The 15,246-nt window shown below is 39.3% G+C and overlaps 2 protein-coding genes across 5 annotated transcripts in view; one reads left to right on the top strand and one right to left on the bottom strand.

The window, feature by feature from the left end:
- Positions 1–97: 97 nt before the first annotated feature.
- On the bottom strand, positions 98–7,032 carry naa10 (N-alpha-acetyltransferase 10, NatA catalytic subuni). Of its 2 annotated transcripts, none has more exons than XM_054776496.1 (8): positions 6,838–7,032; positions 6,586–6,684; positions 6,454–6,512; positions 6,331–6,376; positions 6,089–6,204; positions 5,971–6,015; positions 629–713; positions 98–508 (listed from the first exon to the last, which is right to left on the bottom strand). In XM_054776496.1, exons 1-8 carry the CDS (start codon positions 6,856–6,858, stop codon positions 341–343), a joined length of 639 nt encoding a protein of 212 aa, XP_054632471.1. In that variant the 5' UTR covers positions 6,859–7,032; the 3' UTR covers positions 98–340. The 2 variants fall into 2 exon arrangements, with proteins under 2 accessions (XP_054632471.1, XP_054632479.1); XM_054776504.1 differs by having other exon boundaries at positions 360–508; positions 591–713; positions 6,838–7,031.
- A 514-nt stretch (positions 7,033–7,546) lies between these two features.
- zgc:158263 (ceramide kinase family protein) overlaps positions 7,547–15,246 on the top strand; it is an 11,344-nt gene continuing 3,644 nt past the window's right edge. For 2 of the 3 annotated variants that reach the window (XM_054781921.1, XM_054781912.1), the window contains exons 1-10: positions 7,547–7,671; positions 7,744–7,867; positions 8,502–8,597; positions 10,914–11,051; positions 12,304–12,432; positions 12,515–12,578; positions 12,655–12,800; positions 12,871–12,945; positions 14,537–14,689; positions 15,010–15,115. In XM_054781921.1, the coding sequence (XP_054637896.1) occupies positions 7,744–7,867; positions 8,502–8,597; positions 10,914–11,051; positions 12,304–12,432; positions 12,515–12,578; positions 12,655–12,800; positions 12,871–12,945; positions 14,537–14,689; positions 15,010–15,115 (1,031 nt within the window). In that variant the 5' untranslated portion in view covers positions 7,547–7,671. The remainder of the gene's footprint in view (positions 7,672–7,743; positions 7,868–8,501; positions 8,598–10,913; positions 11,052–12,303; positions 12,433–12,514; positions 12,579–12,654; positions 12,801–12,870; positions 12,946–14,536; positions 14,690–15,009; positions 15,116–15,246) is intronic. The other variant, XM_054781930.1, reaches the window with a different exon arrangement.

Genomic DNA, 15,246 nt, shown 5'->3' with positions numbered 1-15,246 from the left:
TAGTGGTAGTTGTTTTAGTTTGCAGTGATGTAAGAGAGTATTGTATCAGGTATTTTCTCCACCTCATGTGGTAGCTCCCAAATTAATTTACGAGAAGTATCAGAAGATGATTTATTTGCACAAACCTGTTACATGATTACACCGGAATGATACAGCAATCAATTAAATTGGAGACAGTCGTCCTTGAAATTTCATGTTGTATCATATCGACGTACTATCGCTTATCATCACAGCAGTGTGACAAGATGCTTACGGTTGTGGTGTCATTGTCAAAGATCGATAAAAGAGAAGCTGCAGGCTCAATTATTTTCTTTTGTACATTAAAAAAGTTGAATGACTGTCATTGAGAATCAGAGGAAGAATCTTTGACGTCTGTGCTCTCTGTTGCCTCGCTCACTTCACTCAGCTCTTTGCTTTCTCCCCCACTGTCTCTCTCGTTTTCCCTTTCCTGGTCAGCGGAACCGCACGGTGCTTCCTGACCTGGAATGCGCACGCCCGGCTTTCTCAACTATGGGACAAACAATTGTGACAATCAAAATCAAGATTCTGTTGTGTTAACTGACCATTGAGGCCTCACGTGGAGATCTTACCAAGTGATGGCCACTGTGTGTTGAAGACAATCATGTACCTCATCTGCCATGTGGGCCAAGTCTCTCTTCATAGCGTAAGCATCTTCTCCATCTGCATAGTATTTTGGTTCCACTTCACTGATCCTGTACATGAAAGAAATAAAATCTCAAACGGTAGTCAAGGTTATTTTATTGTACCTTTTACTAGATCGCAGCCAAAAAACAAAAAATTGTATGAGGTTCAGTCGAGGAAAATACCTTCAAGCAAACATCTAGCATTATTATATATTATATTATAACATCAACATTATTATTTATGGGCCACACGGTGGTCTAGTGGTTAGCACGTTGGCCAATACAGGAACAGCCTGGAGATCGGGAAGACCTGGGTTCGATTCTCCCCTGGGCATTTCTGTGTGGAGTTTGCATGTTCTCCCGTGCGTGTGTGGGTTTTCTCCGGGCACTCCGGCTTCCTCCCACATTCCCAAAAACATGCAGGTGAGGTTAATTGGCGACTCTAAATTGTCCATAGGTATGAATGTGAGTGTGAATGGTTGTTTGTCTATATGTGCCCTGCGATTGGCTGGCGACCAGTCCAGGGTGTACCCTGCCTGTCGCCCGAAGTCAGCTGGGATAGGCTGCAGCATGCCCCTGCGACCCTAATGAGGATGAAGCGGTATAGAAAATGGATGGATGGATGGATTATTATTTATAGCACATATGATTTATTATCATTATTATTTAGTCTCAAATATTTTGCCTTAATAAGCAGCTATATCAGCTTCTGTCATCCTCAACTAAATGCCAACAAAATGAAAAGAATAATAAGAACAGAACTATTCTATAGTATGCTAACATTATTCTTGAATTTATGTTTGTTTTCAAATATTTTAAAAGCAATTTGAACATGGCATCCTAAAGAGCCCGATAGTGGAAAAATAACTACACTAAAAAACATTAACTGAACATAACAAAAAGGTGTTGACATACCGCATTCTTTCTTGACAAACTGCATTTGCAAATATATGTATATCCCAAAAAATGACAATTTCATAAAATACCCAGCTCTCACACAAATTCTCAAATTTTAACAAGATGTGTAAAACAAACCAAGTTTAATGTTTTAGAGAGAATCAGAGGTGCTGGAGAATATGACATGCTCCAGCGTGTTTGGCACAAGCTGGTCTCCCGACTTGATGTGTGTCGTGCCATAGGCTGTGCACATAAAGAACACTTGTGAAGCTTTGTGAAATCAGTTAAAAAATGTTTTTTTCCCCAAATATTCTGGAAGGAATTTTTATTTTAAAAAAGTTTTTCAACATGAAGCCTATTTAATTTCATTTACCTAGGATGGGGTTGGCAACCTTTAGCATCAAAAGAGCCATTTGGGCCTGTTTCCAAATTAAAACCCACCTGGAGCCACAAAACATATTTGTCCACTAAACTGAAGGTAACGCTACATATATCGTGTCCTTAAATGCATTATCATGTTTCTTTTCTGTCTTCCTGTTTCTGGCGGAGTGACGAGCCACACCTGTTGCCACCTGGCAATTAGTCATGTTTCTTAACCCTTTTTTTTTTTAAAGGACAACTCCACTTTTTTTTTTTTTTTTTGCCCATCATCCACAATCCTTATGTGAGACATGAACACATACTGTATCTCTCTTTTCTGTGCATTCTAAATATATAAAAACAGATAAAAACACAGAGCTAAGAATGTATGTAACAGGAAACACATTCAGCCTATAAATCCTTCTCAAAAAAACTCCAAAAAGCACCAACGCCGCTGCATTTGCATATAATGTGGCGTGCATATTCATCAAGCTACAGCGACATTGTTATTATTAACATTGTTACGTTGATCGAACTATGTCACTGTTGTATTGACACCCTGCCACACCACACCGGCTAGCTGCTAGCCGGCTAGACACTAGTTTCACCACACACCCGCAGAGGGTCAACGCACTCACAATGCCTCAGGCGACTACCGACGGGTAAAGCTACTGTTCATATTGGAGCTGCTGCTGTGTTTTTATTTTTGAGTTTGGGGGAGTTAATACTAGGTGTAGGTGTTCGTTTCTATGTTGCTATGTGAAGTCAATGTGCCCAGGAAGGAAGTTCCGGTAATGCTTAAAAGGACCAAAATATGACAAAATACTGTATCATGAATGTACCTGTTGTTACATGGTCACAGCAAGCATACACAGGGTTTCCATTAGGATTTTTTGAAGCTGTGGTGGTGGGTTGCATGGGAAGCAGACTGCCGCCGATGTGTCGTGCCGCTGCTGCGTCAGGATTTTTTAAAAGATATTTAAATTTACTGCCGGTAATGTCAACATTAGGGTCACAGGCTTGAACAACAAATGCATTAATTAACTTTAAATGCATTTCTCTCTGCCTTTTCTTCCACTCCTTATCTGTAAAGAGCCAACATGGCAGACAGGTGATTCCGGTGCATGTTTAGGTAGATCTTTGGGACATGGTAATTTTAAAAGTACGGTAGGCTGAACCAGTGTGCGCAAATCTGGTTGAGAAGGTAATCAATCGATTGCATCGATACTACAAAATAAAGCATTGGATTTAAGCATGGCAGGCTTTATATGGATGTGTTTTTTGTTGTTTTTTTTTTTTAAAGCACTTTTAATGATAGACATTTTCAATTCAGTCTGCCTGTCTGCGACGTCATCGCCACGCGCCAGCAGACACCAAACGTAGCCTGGTGGATGGCAGAGGACAAGCCGGCGAGGGATAAATAAGCCACCATTGTGGTCCAGTGTGTGGAAACACTTTGGCTTTTGCAAAGAGGGAGATGTTCTAAGCAAGTCTGAATAAGTCACCTCCTTGTAAAAAGAAAGCCTTAGATGCACTGTTTGGCGATTCCTTCACCCAATTAGAAAGAAAACCCACAAGCGAGACAGCTGGAGCAGGGGTGATAAGGTACAGAGCAAACGATACGTTTCCTTTGACTGAAAATACCATGAAGTGGTGGAGATCTCAGGAGAAAGAGCTACCTCTACTTTCAACCCTTGCTAAACTGCACCAGAGAGAGTTTTTAGTACACACAAAGAACACACAGAAAAGTGTTCTGCGGCAAGATCATGTTTATCTGTTGATATTTTTGGAAAAAAAATCTGTAGTCACTGAAGAATAGTTGGTTACACTTAATCTTTTGTTAAATATTAGTGCACTGCTGTTTGTTTATTAAAATGAGAGAAGTAGCAGGTTCAACTACTGCTCATTTAACCTGAAGAGAAGTTCTTGATATTAATGTTGTATTTGTATTATTTTTATGTTGAAAAACAACAGCAAAAGTAGCAGGTAAACCTACTGTTAATTCAACCTGAAGAGATGTTGGTTGCACTTTATTTTGATATTAATATTGTTTTATTTTTATGCTGAAAAACAAAAGCAAAAGTAGCAGGTAAACCTACTGTTGAAATGTTGGTTGCACTTACTGTACTTTTATTGAAAATGTATTGAATATTGAAAATGAGAGCATAAAAAGTTAACTTCCTGTTATTTCAACCTGAAGTGTTGGTTGCACTTTATTCAAATAAAATGTGAATGCATTTGCCATTAACTGTCGTTTACTTGTTTTTTTTAATATCCATAATTGATACCCGCTTCCCTGACAAAAAACAACGGGAATCTAGGAAACTTCACCTGCACTGTCCAGTACCCAGGTGTTTATTTCACAGTGGTTGAATTTTTGGCTAAAAAGTTGCTGAATCGATTTAAAGTTACTGAATAGTTCCGGATCGTATCGTTCTAAATGAACCAATGTCGTCCTTGAATCTATCGGCAACCACGAATCATGATACGAATCGAATTGTTATTAAAATGAATCGTTACACCCCTAGTAATGAGCTGTCTCTTTGTATCTGTTTTCATATCTTTACAACACACAGAAAAGAGAAAGACATGCGTGTTCATGTCTCATATAAGTCAAATACCTTGTTTGCATAAGCATACTTGGCCAATAAAGCGGATTCTGCTCAACATTCGCAATAAAAGGGTTGTTACACATAGATTAGTTCCAGTTCCAGTACCACTCTGTATCGCTTTAGTTGTCATTGTTCATTAAAAGACAAAGGAAGCTAATGAACAATGGCAAAATAGTTGCGCCATGTTTGTCATCGAGTTGACTAACTAGGAGGAGGAAGTGACATTTCATCGAGAACCCATGCCCATGGAATACATTGAATTCTACATTGTCGTGGCGTACTTTTGGCTGAATTTCTGTTCTATATATTTTTAGCATGACTTCAAGGTAGCAGCAGCAGCAGGGCTCCAAGTATGAGAGCCGTCGACGGAACCCTCTGTCTTCCACCGCTGAGAAAGGCTGGTTACTGAGTCTGATGAATTAAATTATTTTTCGGGTTATTTGCTTAGCCTTCTGACTGTCACGCACATACGGGCGAGTGCTGTCTGCGTTTTGGCTGCGTTAGTTGCCGTTTGACTGATGCTGCACCGTTGGCATCGAAAACTCACCATACCCCGTCAAGTGTATGTTCTTCAAATGCCGTATTAAATGAAAGTCTTTTAACGTGCTACCCCCGCAAGATATTTTTCATGGCATGTATAGCCTGATACTTGAATGGTGGCCGATCAATCGCAGCATCCCTAACATTTTTTCATATTATGCCCGCTCGTTGTGTGGAAGGCTTTTGCTCAAGCACTCCAAAATACAGAGTAAAGCCTGTTAAAATTTTCAAAAGACACCATTCGCCGTGTCAGATTGTTCGGTATCGTATTTTGGACCATTTTGACAACAGTTGTTTTGATACTGTGCCTCAGATAAAAGAAAGTTTGGGACTATCTTTCCTCGACCGGGGAAAAGACAAGCACTGACGAGGATGGAAATAAGTTAGGTTTTTTTTTTTTATATATATTCCACAAATCTTAGAGGAGCAATAAGGGTTTTCATGTCAAATTTCAGGGCTAGCTAAACAGCGATCGCTGCTCACTGTCTTGAAGCTTGCAGTCGATCTGTCAGTGTCAGCCAATGCTAGAAAAACAACATAACTGTTGTGGCTGACTTTTTGTCTGTATTATATCATACTCATCACAACACAATATCAATGTTATTATTATGTTATTGTTGTGAATATTTAACTTTCCTTGCTGTGCATCAATGGCTGTGTTTGGAGTCTGCTCCTGGACATGATGTCACAGCCAAGATGGCAGCAGTTCAGAAAACTGGTTGGGGGCCGTTTGAAAATCACAACTTCATTTCACTCGTATTTTATAGTTGTTTACTGGTGGATGCCAGCAGTATAAAAAAAATGTTTCACTAAGCAAGTACAGTACTTTCATGTAGCTATTGTTTTGTCAAACTTTTTGGTGACATGAGCACTTCAAGTTTGATAACAGTACAATAATGTTGACAAAAAGAACTTACTGGAACTTCAGTGTGTTTGAATAAAGATGCAGGGCTGCCCGATTGCTGCAGTGAGGAGAAGGGCGCGGTTAGAAAACAATTCAAATCAAATGAAAGTCAGACTAATTGAGCATTGTACCTTTTGCGAACATGAAGGGAGACATATTTGGCATTGAAGTTTTCTATCATTGCACGACTGGCCTGGTCCATCAGCTTTTGAGCCAGGCCCAGACGTCTATGGGAGCGCTTCACTGCCTGCAAGACATACAACGTAAGTGGTTATTGTCTGTCATATACATACATCACCTGGTCAGCACTTTTTTTTTTTTTGCTTAGTTACCTATAAATGGGCTTTTGCATGTATTTTTTTCTCAGACTTACCAGGGATGTGATGTGTCCATGGGGGACATCATCTGGGTCCTCCTCCCTAAAAGGTGTTTAAAGATTTTATGGTTAATCGGCTTGGTGAAGTAACTAACACAGTCACCTGCTAAACCTGCTTACATCTTTGCCAGAACGTAACCAACTATTTTGCCGTTTTCATCCTCTGCAATGTACGAGAGCTGGAACGAATAACATAAGTGTCAACACTACAAACTGCACACTGGAGCATTAGGACGTAGCAATATGGCTAACCTGGGGCCAGGACAATCCATGATAGAAGTAGTATTTCATTTGGTAGTTTTCTGGTAGACACAGGAGGTTACAGTGCTGCATATTCATAAGGTCCTCCGGCTGAAATGAAGGAAATACATATTCATCATGAAAGACAATAACGATGACAATGCAGGTAGGTGGTACATTTGGACAGCTTTAACGCAAGGCTACTAGCGTAGCTAATGTTCCATACAGACAGCATGGCTGCCAGTAGGATCTCAACGTGCTTACCCTGGCGTTTCGAATATTCATTTTGTTAAATTTTTTGTGTATGGACTACGAAAATGGCTGATATTAGAGTACAGTGCTCAAACACTTCCTAATAATTACACTATGCCTAGAAAGAGCCGGTCTGCTAACTAGCTTAGTCTCCTTGCTAGCAGAAAAGGTAGGAGGAGAGAATGATGTAGAGTTCCGCAATGACATAACTAATTTCCGGTCATAGTGTGAGCTCGGCCTTCGCAATAAAAGTTCAAACGGTAGACGCAAGACACAGATGCATTAATTAAGTTGTATTTTGAGAAGCCACAATAAAGTCACGTAAAATGGACCTGTCGTAAAATGTGGTCATTGTCGTAACCCATAATGATAACGCCAATAATAATATTAATCATCATCATCACATAATAATAATTATTGTTGTAACCACTATTTATACTATTACTGTTATTAAAAATATTACCATTATAATATCATATACAATATTATATATATTATAACATAATATATAGTTCAATGGTTCCCATTACCTGTTATGTTGTCTGACTACCTGAGTTCAAAGGGCCTGATCCATTCGTACGCCAAATAATAAACAAATGATTCCCTGTTATGTTATAATACACAATCTAAAACAGTCCACTTGGTCCAGTGTACTTGTGCAGCAGTTTTTGAGGGGAGGAGCCTTTTTTTTTTTTTATGAAAAAACACCTGTGTTCGGGGCGGTGTCTTCAACAATTCCTGAATTAATCGCGTCTCCATTTTCATCCGGTGGCAGATGATACGTTAGAGATAAGGCTGCCAGGGTGCTGGATATTGGCTGGATGAGAGAGGCATTCTTAAAGAGATGTAAGTTGACAAGTAAGTTGCGTTTGAGGACCTTCAAAGAGCAAGCAAACAATAGTGTATTTTGTTGTCCAGATGGAGCCAGCGTTGAAGCTGGAGTCGAGCTTGTGGGTTGGAAATAAACGATACCGAGCCGTGCTGACTGGCTGGAAATTCAACTGGACCGAGGTAGATAAGAAGAATCGCGATAAGAAAACAAGTATGTCACCCTTTCACTCACTGGAATAACACATATGCAGGAACACATTATACTATAAATGTTGTAAAACGTGCAGTTAAAGTCGACATTTAATTAATTAAAACATTTCTTGTGCGTCGGCACCAAATAACCTCGAAGTAGCTTCGCGACAATCACATTTTCCCATCAAAAGTAACATTAAGGACAAATAAGATCACTTGACTTCATCTCACATGGTATGATATACGATTGAATGACATAGGGTAAGGTTGCTATAATTAAACTTAAAAGAATAACTGACGACAGAAAACATGCAGAACAAGTTGAACAGCTTGAACGTGACACACAACTTAGTGAAAGCAGCCTGTGCGTGTGTGTGTTGCTGTGCACACACGCTTGAGAATAAGCTTTATTTCACAGGGGTTATCACAATGTCAAGCTTAATTTTTCCACCCTGTCATTATAATAAATCATTTAAATATATATATTCCATCCAGGATGCTCCACAGATGCTTTATTGACTTTTGTTTGGAAGAAAGTAGACTCTTGTCTTTGTGACACAACACCTTGAATGGAAAAAGCTAGCAGAGCAGTGTTCTCAAGTTCTACCAATACTTTTTGTAAGGGGTTATGTTTGTTTTGTTATTGGTGTTAGTTTCAGTGTCCGTGGCGGACATCATTGGTGTGGAGGATGGACAAGTTTGCATTCTGCCCCACAAGTCTTCAGAGGACGCAGATAAAGACTTCACCGGTGGGTTCTCAAGACTGTTTATTTGTCACCTATATGCAATGTTCATTGCATGCCATATTATCATATGTTCATTTGTCACAAGCGTAAAGACCCGCATAGCTTGTGACTTTATTGGGTGTTACAATGCTGCTTCAACAACTACAGCTACATTTGATATCTTTGTAAAATGGAAAAGTAGGATTCAAGTGAAGGGTTTTGGCTTACCCCTAATTGACTAATTCATTGTTTGATTGTTAAGATTAGGTTGCTTGTGGCGACCTGATTAATCGTGTTTTGAAGCAAATGAGACAAAATGGATCACACCACTTGGGTGCAACCAGCAGAGGTGCTGTTGAGTCAGTCTCATCTAGTTTGTAGTCCAAAGGACAATGTGATGTCAGCTAAGGTCTACATCAGGGCTATTCAACTCAACTGTTCTGGAGGCCACATTTTTAGAACAATATGGACCAGAAGCACTCTGCTGATTTTCAGAACCATATGGCAAAACAGCCAATCAAAGATCCACTATATGATAGGAGCCCTCTCCTGTTTTAAATGACGCAATGATAAAAAGCAAGTCAAAGATCCCCTATATCAGGGGTTCTCAAATAGTCTCAAACTGGGACCAGTCATTAAGTTGTGACATATGTATGTTAAGTCAAACCATCCATCCATCCATCCATTTTGCATGCCGCTTAGTCCTCATTAAGGTCATACGGGTATGCTGGGGCCTATGTTAAGTCAAACTAAGCAAATATATCACCTGTGTCATATTTTGAAACATTAAAACACATAATTACATGCCCATAGTGCATTTTAGAGGACTGTATTAAAGCATTATATTCAGGAAATGAGGAGAAAAATAGAGACAATTGCGTTAAGTAAGATGACAAAATCTGATATTTCACTGATTACTGTGCAATGAGTATATACCAATGAGGAAGATAACTAAAATATTGCTCAATTTTACTTTAGATGTGGGCTGTAATGTGTATCCATGACTCACTTTTTGGCCCATTTGAGAATCATTGCTCTATATCAGCCGGCGGACCTCGATCCGGATACGGACCCAGTGATGGCCCTTCATGGACCCCTGACCAAATAAAGTGAATGGGAAATACAATAACAACATATAATCATGCTCGCGGATCGATCGCAGGCATTTGCAGGTGTAATTATTTCAGTTATTATGGTTATGTGACAGTAAATGTGGTGATATCACTCAAAATGAGCCAATGAAATTCTTTGTTTACTTGCTGAGAAGTGAATGAGACAACCATGACTTGTTTAAAAGTAAGAAAAGTTGCTTGGAAAAGTGAACATTTAAAAGTGAATGGATGGACCAATATACAGTGTAGTTTAATTCTTCCAGACTCCAGTGCTTTTCAAGCATAAAAATGGCTAAATGAACTAAAATACACATAAGGCACTCAGAAGTTGCATTCAAAAACGCAATGCAATGTACTACACCAGTCACTAGGTCAGTAATGTTTGGCGAAGCACACAAGCAATAGACATGATCGCCGCAACAACAGGCTTTTATTGTAGGCTTGAATTATTTCACTGCAGGCACAATAACAATAACATAATAATATTAATTGTAACAATGGTAATCATTACAATAACACGGGCAGCTGTTGTGGCCGTATAAAACTCAACTCTGAACCCCCAACGTCACTTCTTATTTCTATCCGGAACACATTTATTGCAACACACACGAGCACAAGTCTTATTTGTATTTTAAATTGTTTATTTTCTCTGATTATGTTTACTATATTTGGCAATATGAGTGTACAGGTGACTATGGGGTATTATTTCATGTCTAATGGGCTCTAATAATGTTAAAAAAACATATTTAAAAGGCCCTAAACAATTTTCTATGCTCTAAGTACGAAAATATTTGATTCATAAATAAAGAATATTACTTCATGGAAATTCTGGTCTGGAACCAATTAACCGCAATGCAATAAACAAGGGATTACTGTATATGACAGGAGAGTCTTGCTGTTTTTAGGATTCTCCAGCATAAATGTTAGTTGCTCCCAAGTTTTGAACTGAACTCGCGGGCCGGTCTCATGTCATTGACGGGATTGAATTGGCCTGCGGGCCGGCAGTTTAACAGCCCTGGCCTACATCCACAAAGACCTCCACTCCAGACAGCATTATTCTTCTCAATTAGACACTGGCATGCAAACAGGAGTTTTGAACATACCCAAAGAAGTTGTCTTATCTTGTTAAAATAATTTCCCATGTTGTGAATGTGCTCCGTCACTGTAATGTTACACATCAAGGAGGGACAGCATGGTCATAATATATCCATCTTTAATTCCCTTCCAGTTTTCTATGTGAAGCGTATCAGAAGTGGGAGCTCTCATGGGTTGCTATGGAGACTGGGCCGGACCCAGTTTAGCTGTCCTAGTCGTGTCCTCAGAGACCAGTGGACCAAACATCTAAGAGCTGCTCTCAAAACTCACAGTAAGGATGCAAAGTTAGCCCAACCACGAGGCTGATTTAAATCTGTCACTGTCACAAAAGTGAGTGTAGCCCTCACATTTATGCAAATATTTGATTCTATCTTTTTATGGGACAACACGAAAGAAACACTTTAATATAATGTAAAGTAGTCAGCGTACAGCTTAGATAACCGTGCAAATTTGCCGTCCCCACAAAACAACTCAACACACAACCATTAATGTCTAAATCGGTAGTACACCCCAATGTTAAATTGTACTAATCGGGCCCAATTTTTTCTCTATGGGGTAATGTGACTCGTTAGCGTAGGTGTGAATGGGGAGCAAGTGTGTTATATTTAGTGTCCTCTCTCACATATTCTGGCTGTGTCCAGTTTAAGCGTCTGCAGTCGACGAGGCCAGTAGCCTACCTGGTCGACGAAAGCCAGACATTCGGAGGTTCCTCCTCCAGCCGTGACCAGCCTTGTGAATTTAGATGCTCTAGCCTTCCGCACGCTTCCTGGTTGTGTCACGTGTGCCGAGAGCTCAACCTGATATATTAAACGGTAGTAATATTAATAGCTAGTTTATTTGTTACTTTACAACACTGATTAGAAACTACACATTATTTTTGAAATGTGTTTATATATACAGTAGATGTGAGCATTTAGATGAATATCACAAGAGCAGTAGTTTCAGCACAGTATTTATTCATTTACATGTTAAACCCTAAAAACATTTTTTTGTTTACCAAATTATTATCTGAACTCTGAACATACTCTGTTTGTTTTTTTATTGTACATTGAAGGGCTTGTGTATCCATGCATTTCCTTCATGACTGCTCTAAAGACAGAAGCAAAAGAAATGTAAACACAGAAGATCACATTAGCAGAAGTACAGTACAAAACATTCATAAAGGTTAACACACAGTTTAACACACACACAGAATTTCCCAGTAAAACATGTATGTGATGTACACAAACACAAATAATGACTTCATATTGACACTTTGGGCACAATATGGATATTTTCATGAGGGGTGTACGCACTTTTATTGCCAGTGGTTTAGATATTAATGGCTGCGTGTTGAGTTAGTTTGAGGGAACAGTGAATTTACATTGTTATCCAAGCTGTACACTGACTACTTTACATTACTTGTCGTTTCCTGAGTGGTGTCCGATGAAAATATATAATCAAATATTTGCAGATATGTGAGGGATGCACTTTTGTGACATACTGCATATACTGTATTATATTTGAATCCTTCTCCTTTATAGGTCCTTTGCGTCCTAGCAGATTATTGGTGTTCATTAACCCATTTGGAGGGAAGAAGAGAGGACGAGACATCTATCACTCTCTGGTGGCTCCTGTCTTTGAGCTGGCTGGCATCAGCTGTCATGTTATAGGTAGGAAATATACTTTACTATTTAATGTTTTGCAATTGTTCTGCCAGGTTTGTGCTTATGCTTCCTTTCACGCCTTGTTTAGTAACTGAGCGGGCAAACCAGGCTAGAGACCACTTGTTGAAGAAAGACTTGACAAGCTTTGACGGGTAAGAGTGCTCCTTTTTTAAACATACCAGAGGATTGTCTCAGAGCAGAACCTCTGTGTTTGTGTTTTTACAACAGTGTGGTGTGTGTGGGTGGGGACGGCATGTTCAGTGAAGTGCTCCATGGTGTGATTCATCGAACGCAACAAGAGGCTGGCCTCTGCGAGAATGATCCCGCTGTTTCATTACAACCTTGTCCGCTTCACATTGGCATCATCCCTGCAGGTGGGAACTAACGCTGGAATTATTTCCCAAAGCTGACAGCTGAACTGACAGCAGCATGTTGTCCCCGTAGGCTCCACAGACTGTGTGTGTTATGCCACTGTGGGAGTGATCGACCCCGTCACTTCGGCTTTGCATATCATCATTGGTAGGGACAAAACAAAGCACTCTCTTTTTTTAGGCCTTCGATGTGACGCTTTTATGGCTTCCAGGGGTGTTTTATATTAAAAACACTTGCGTCGCCTCCAGCAGTACAAAGAAATATACAGTATTCTTTATGTACATTGTTTACTTCCTATATATTTAGACTTCTAGCATGCACAGCATCATTGATGAACAGAATTGGATATATGAACACAATTACTTACTTTTGCAACTTGTTGCAAGGCAGAATTCATAGGATGCAATCAGTTGTGCCCCCAAACATAATAATAAAAAAAAAAAGCCTTTTGGATTAAAGGTGAAATGTCTTCAACAAAGAAGAAGAGTCCAGTTGCCTTGACTCAACATTTACGGATTACCATGTCCTGGATGATTGAGAATCTGCATAGAAAATAAAAAAAACATACATGTATGCCAATTGGCCCACTATCGCGTTACCATGAGTAAAGGCTCTGCTTCCCCATACAGCATAGAAAGGACAGGGAATGCTGGCAAACACACATTACACCTAAAACAGCCCTTTAGTAGACAAGATTATTTATACACATTGATGTTGCAAATTAATTGCTACTCTCTACAACATACAGTACAGGCCAGAAGTTTGGACACACAATACAACCCCATGGTCCCAACCCCTTTTAATAAGGCAAGAAATTCCACTAAGTAACCCTGACAAGGCACACCTGTGAAGTGAAAACCATTTGAGGTGACTACTTCATGAAACTCACTAAGAGAACACCAAGGGTTTGCAGCGCTATCAAAAGAAATTACAAGACATAAATCCACATGTGTTCATTCATTGTTCTGAGAATCTACAATGTAAATAGTCATGAAAATAAAGAAAACGCATTGAATGAGAAGGTGTGTTCAAGGTTTTGGCCTGTGCTGTATAAAATACATACATTTAATTTAGGTGATATGGGTATATTTTAGCTGACATGACACAATAAAGTGACAAAATGTTTATTTTTGCTATTTTTTTTATTCTTGCATTGAAAGTTTTATGTCCAAAAGGATTCATGCTATCCACACAGGTACTGTATATGCAATAAGTGAAATGTCATTAGTTTAGTTTATGAGGAACCCAGTTAGCTTTAGCAAAGCCTTAGCTATTTCTGCAACACTTTCAATGTGTGACAGTCACTTAATTTACAACGTAAATTGAAGCATATACAGGACATAAACATACAATACAAATTAGAACATAGGTATAAAATACATGAAAACATATTATTACCACATAAATAGGACATGAAAAAACATTTACATGGGAGCAAAGACTTTGAGGTCAGCTTTTAGCAATTGGGTAATAAGAGTCATTTACCACCTTTTTTATAAATAAATACAGGTAGTATTTATTATTTATTTGTTTCCACAAAGTTATTGTTTAGGCATGGCAAAAAATGGTAAATATTTTTCATTAATATATCTAAACAGTCTTACAGTCTTTCTTGTGTCATTTCCACTTTAAGTCGATATTGAGCCAGGGTATATGACTCATGTAGGGGCTTAAATGCATGTTTTGGATATATTTTTGTGACCACTGGATTCTTAAACCTGACAACATGTTTTTGCAGGGGATTCTCAGCCCTTGGACGTGTGCTCAGTGCATCACGCCAACACTCTGGTGCGCTACTCTGTGTCCCTGTTGGGCTATGGCTTCTATGGTGATGTGCTGGCAGAGAGTGAAAAACACCGCTGGATGGGACCTCTCAGATACGACTACGCCGGTATGGACTTTGGGGATATACAGTATATATTTTTGCTATTTTAAGACACCCAGAATTTTCTGAAATATACTACATTGCAACACAAATCTGTCAGTTAGTTAATCAATTATTCAAGGGTTGGGAACAATGGAAGTTCCAAAATGGAGTTGCTCGTTTGCTCCATATTTATTTATTTTTACCTCATGTAAGTGTAATGGGTACATGTCACAGCACATTTGTTTATATGGTGTGCCTTACTAAACCTTTTATAGGATATCGGTTACAACTTTTTGGCCTTCGAGCTTTGCACATAAGCTAATTGCTGACCCATTTCCGTCCAGGCACGATGGTGTATCTGAACAACAGGAGCTATGCAGGCATAGTTCAGTTTCTGCCAGCTGACCCACTGCTTTCCAGCCCCAGGGACAAAACACGGTGCCTCTCAGGGTAATACACACATCAAACAAACATTGACATCATGATGGGAGTGTGTCTTACGTCATCCATCCATGTCAGAGTGTCCCGGTTTAACATCTCTCTTAAAGGAAAACTGCACTTTTTTGGTGGAATTTTGCCCC

The sequence above is a fragment of the Dunckerocampus dactyliophorus genome, chromosome 1 (genome assembly GCF_027744805.1).
Source record: "Dunckerocampus dactyliophorus isolate RoL2022-P2 chromosome 1, RoL_Ddac_1.1, whole genome shotgun sequence".
Classification (NCBI taxonomy): domain Eukaryota; kingdom Metazoa; phylum Chordata; class Actinopteri; order Syngnathiformes; family Syngnathidae; genus Dunckerocampus; species Dunckerocampus dactyliophorus.
The sequence above is the reverse complement of the archived record's forward strand: the minus strand, read 5'-3'. Positions and strand labels throughout refer to the sequence as shown.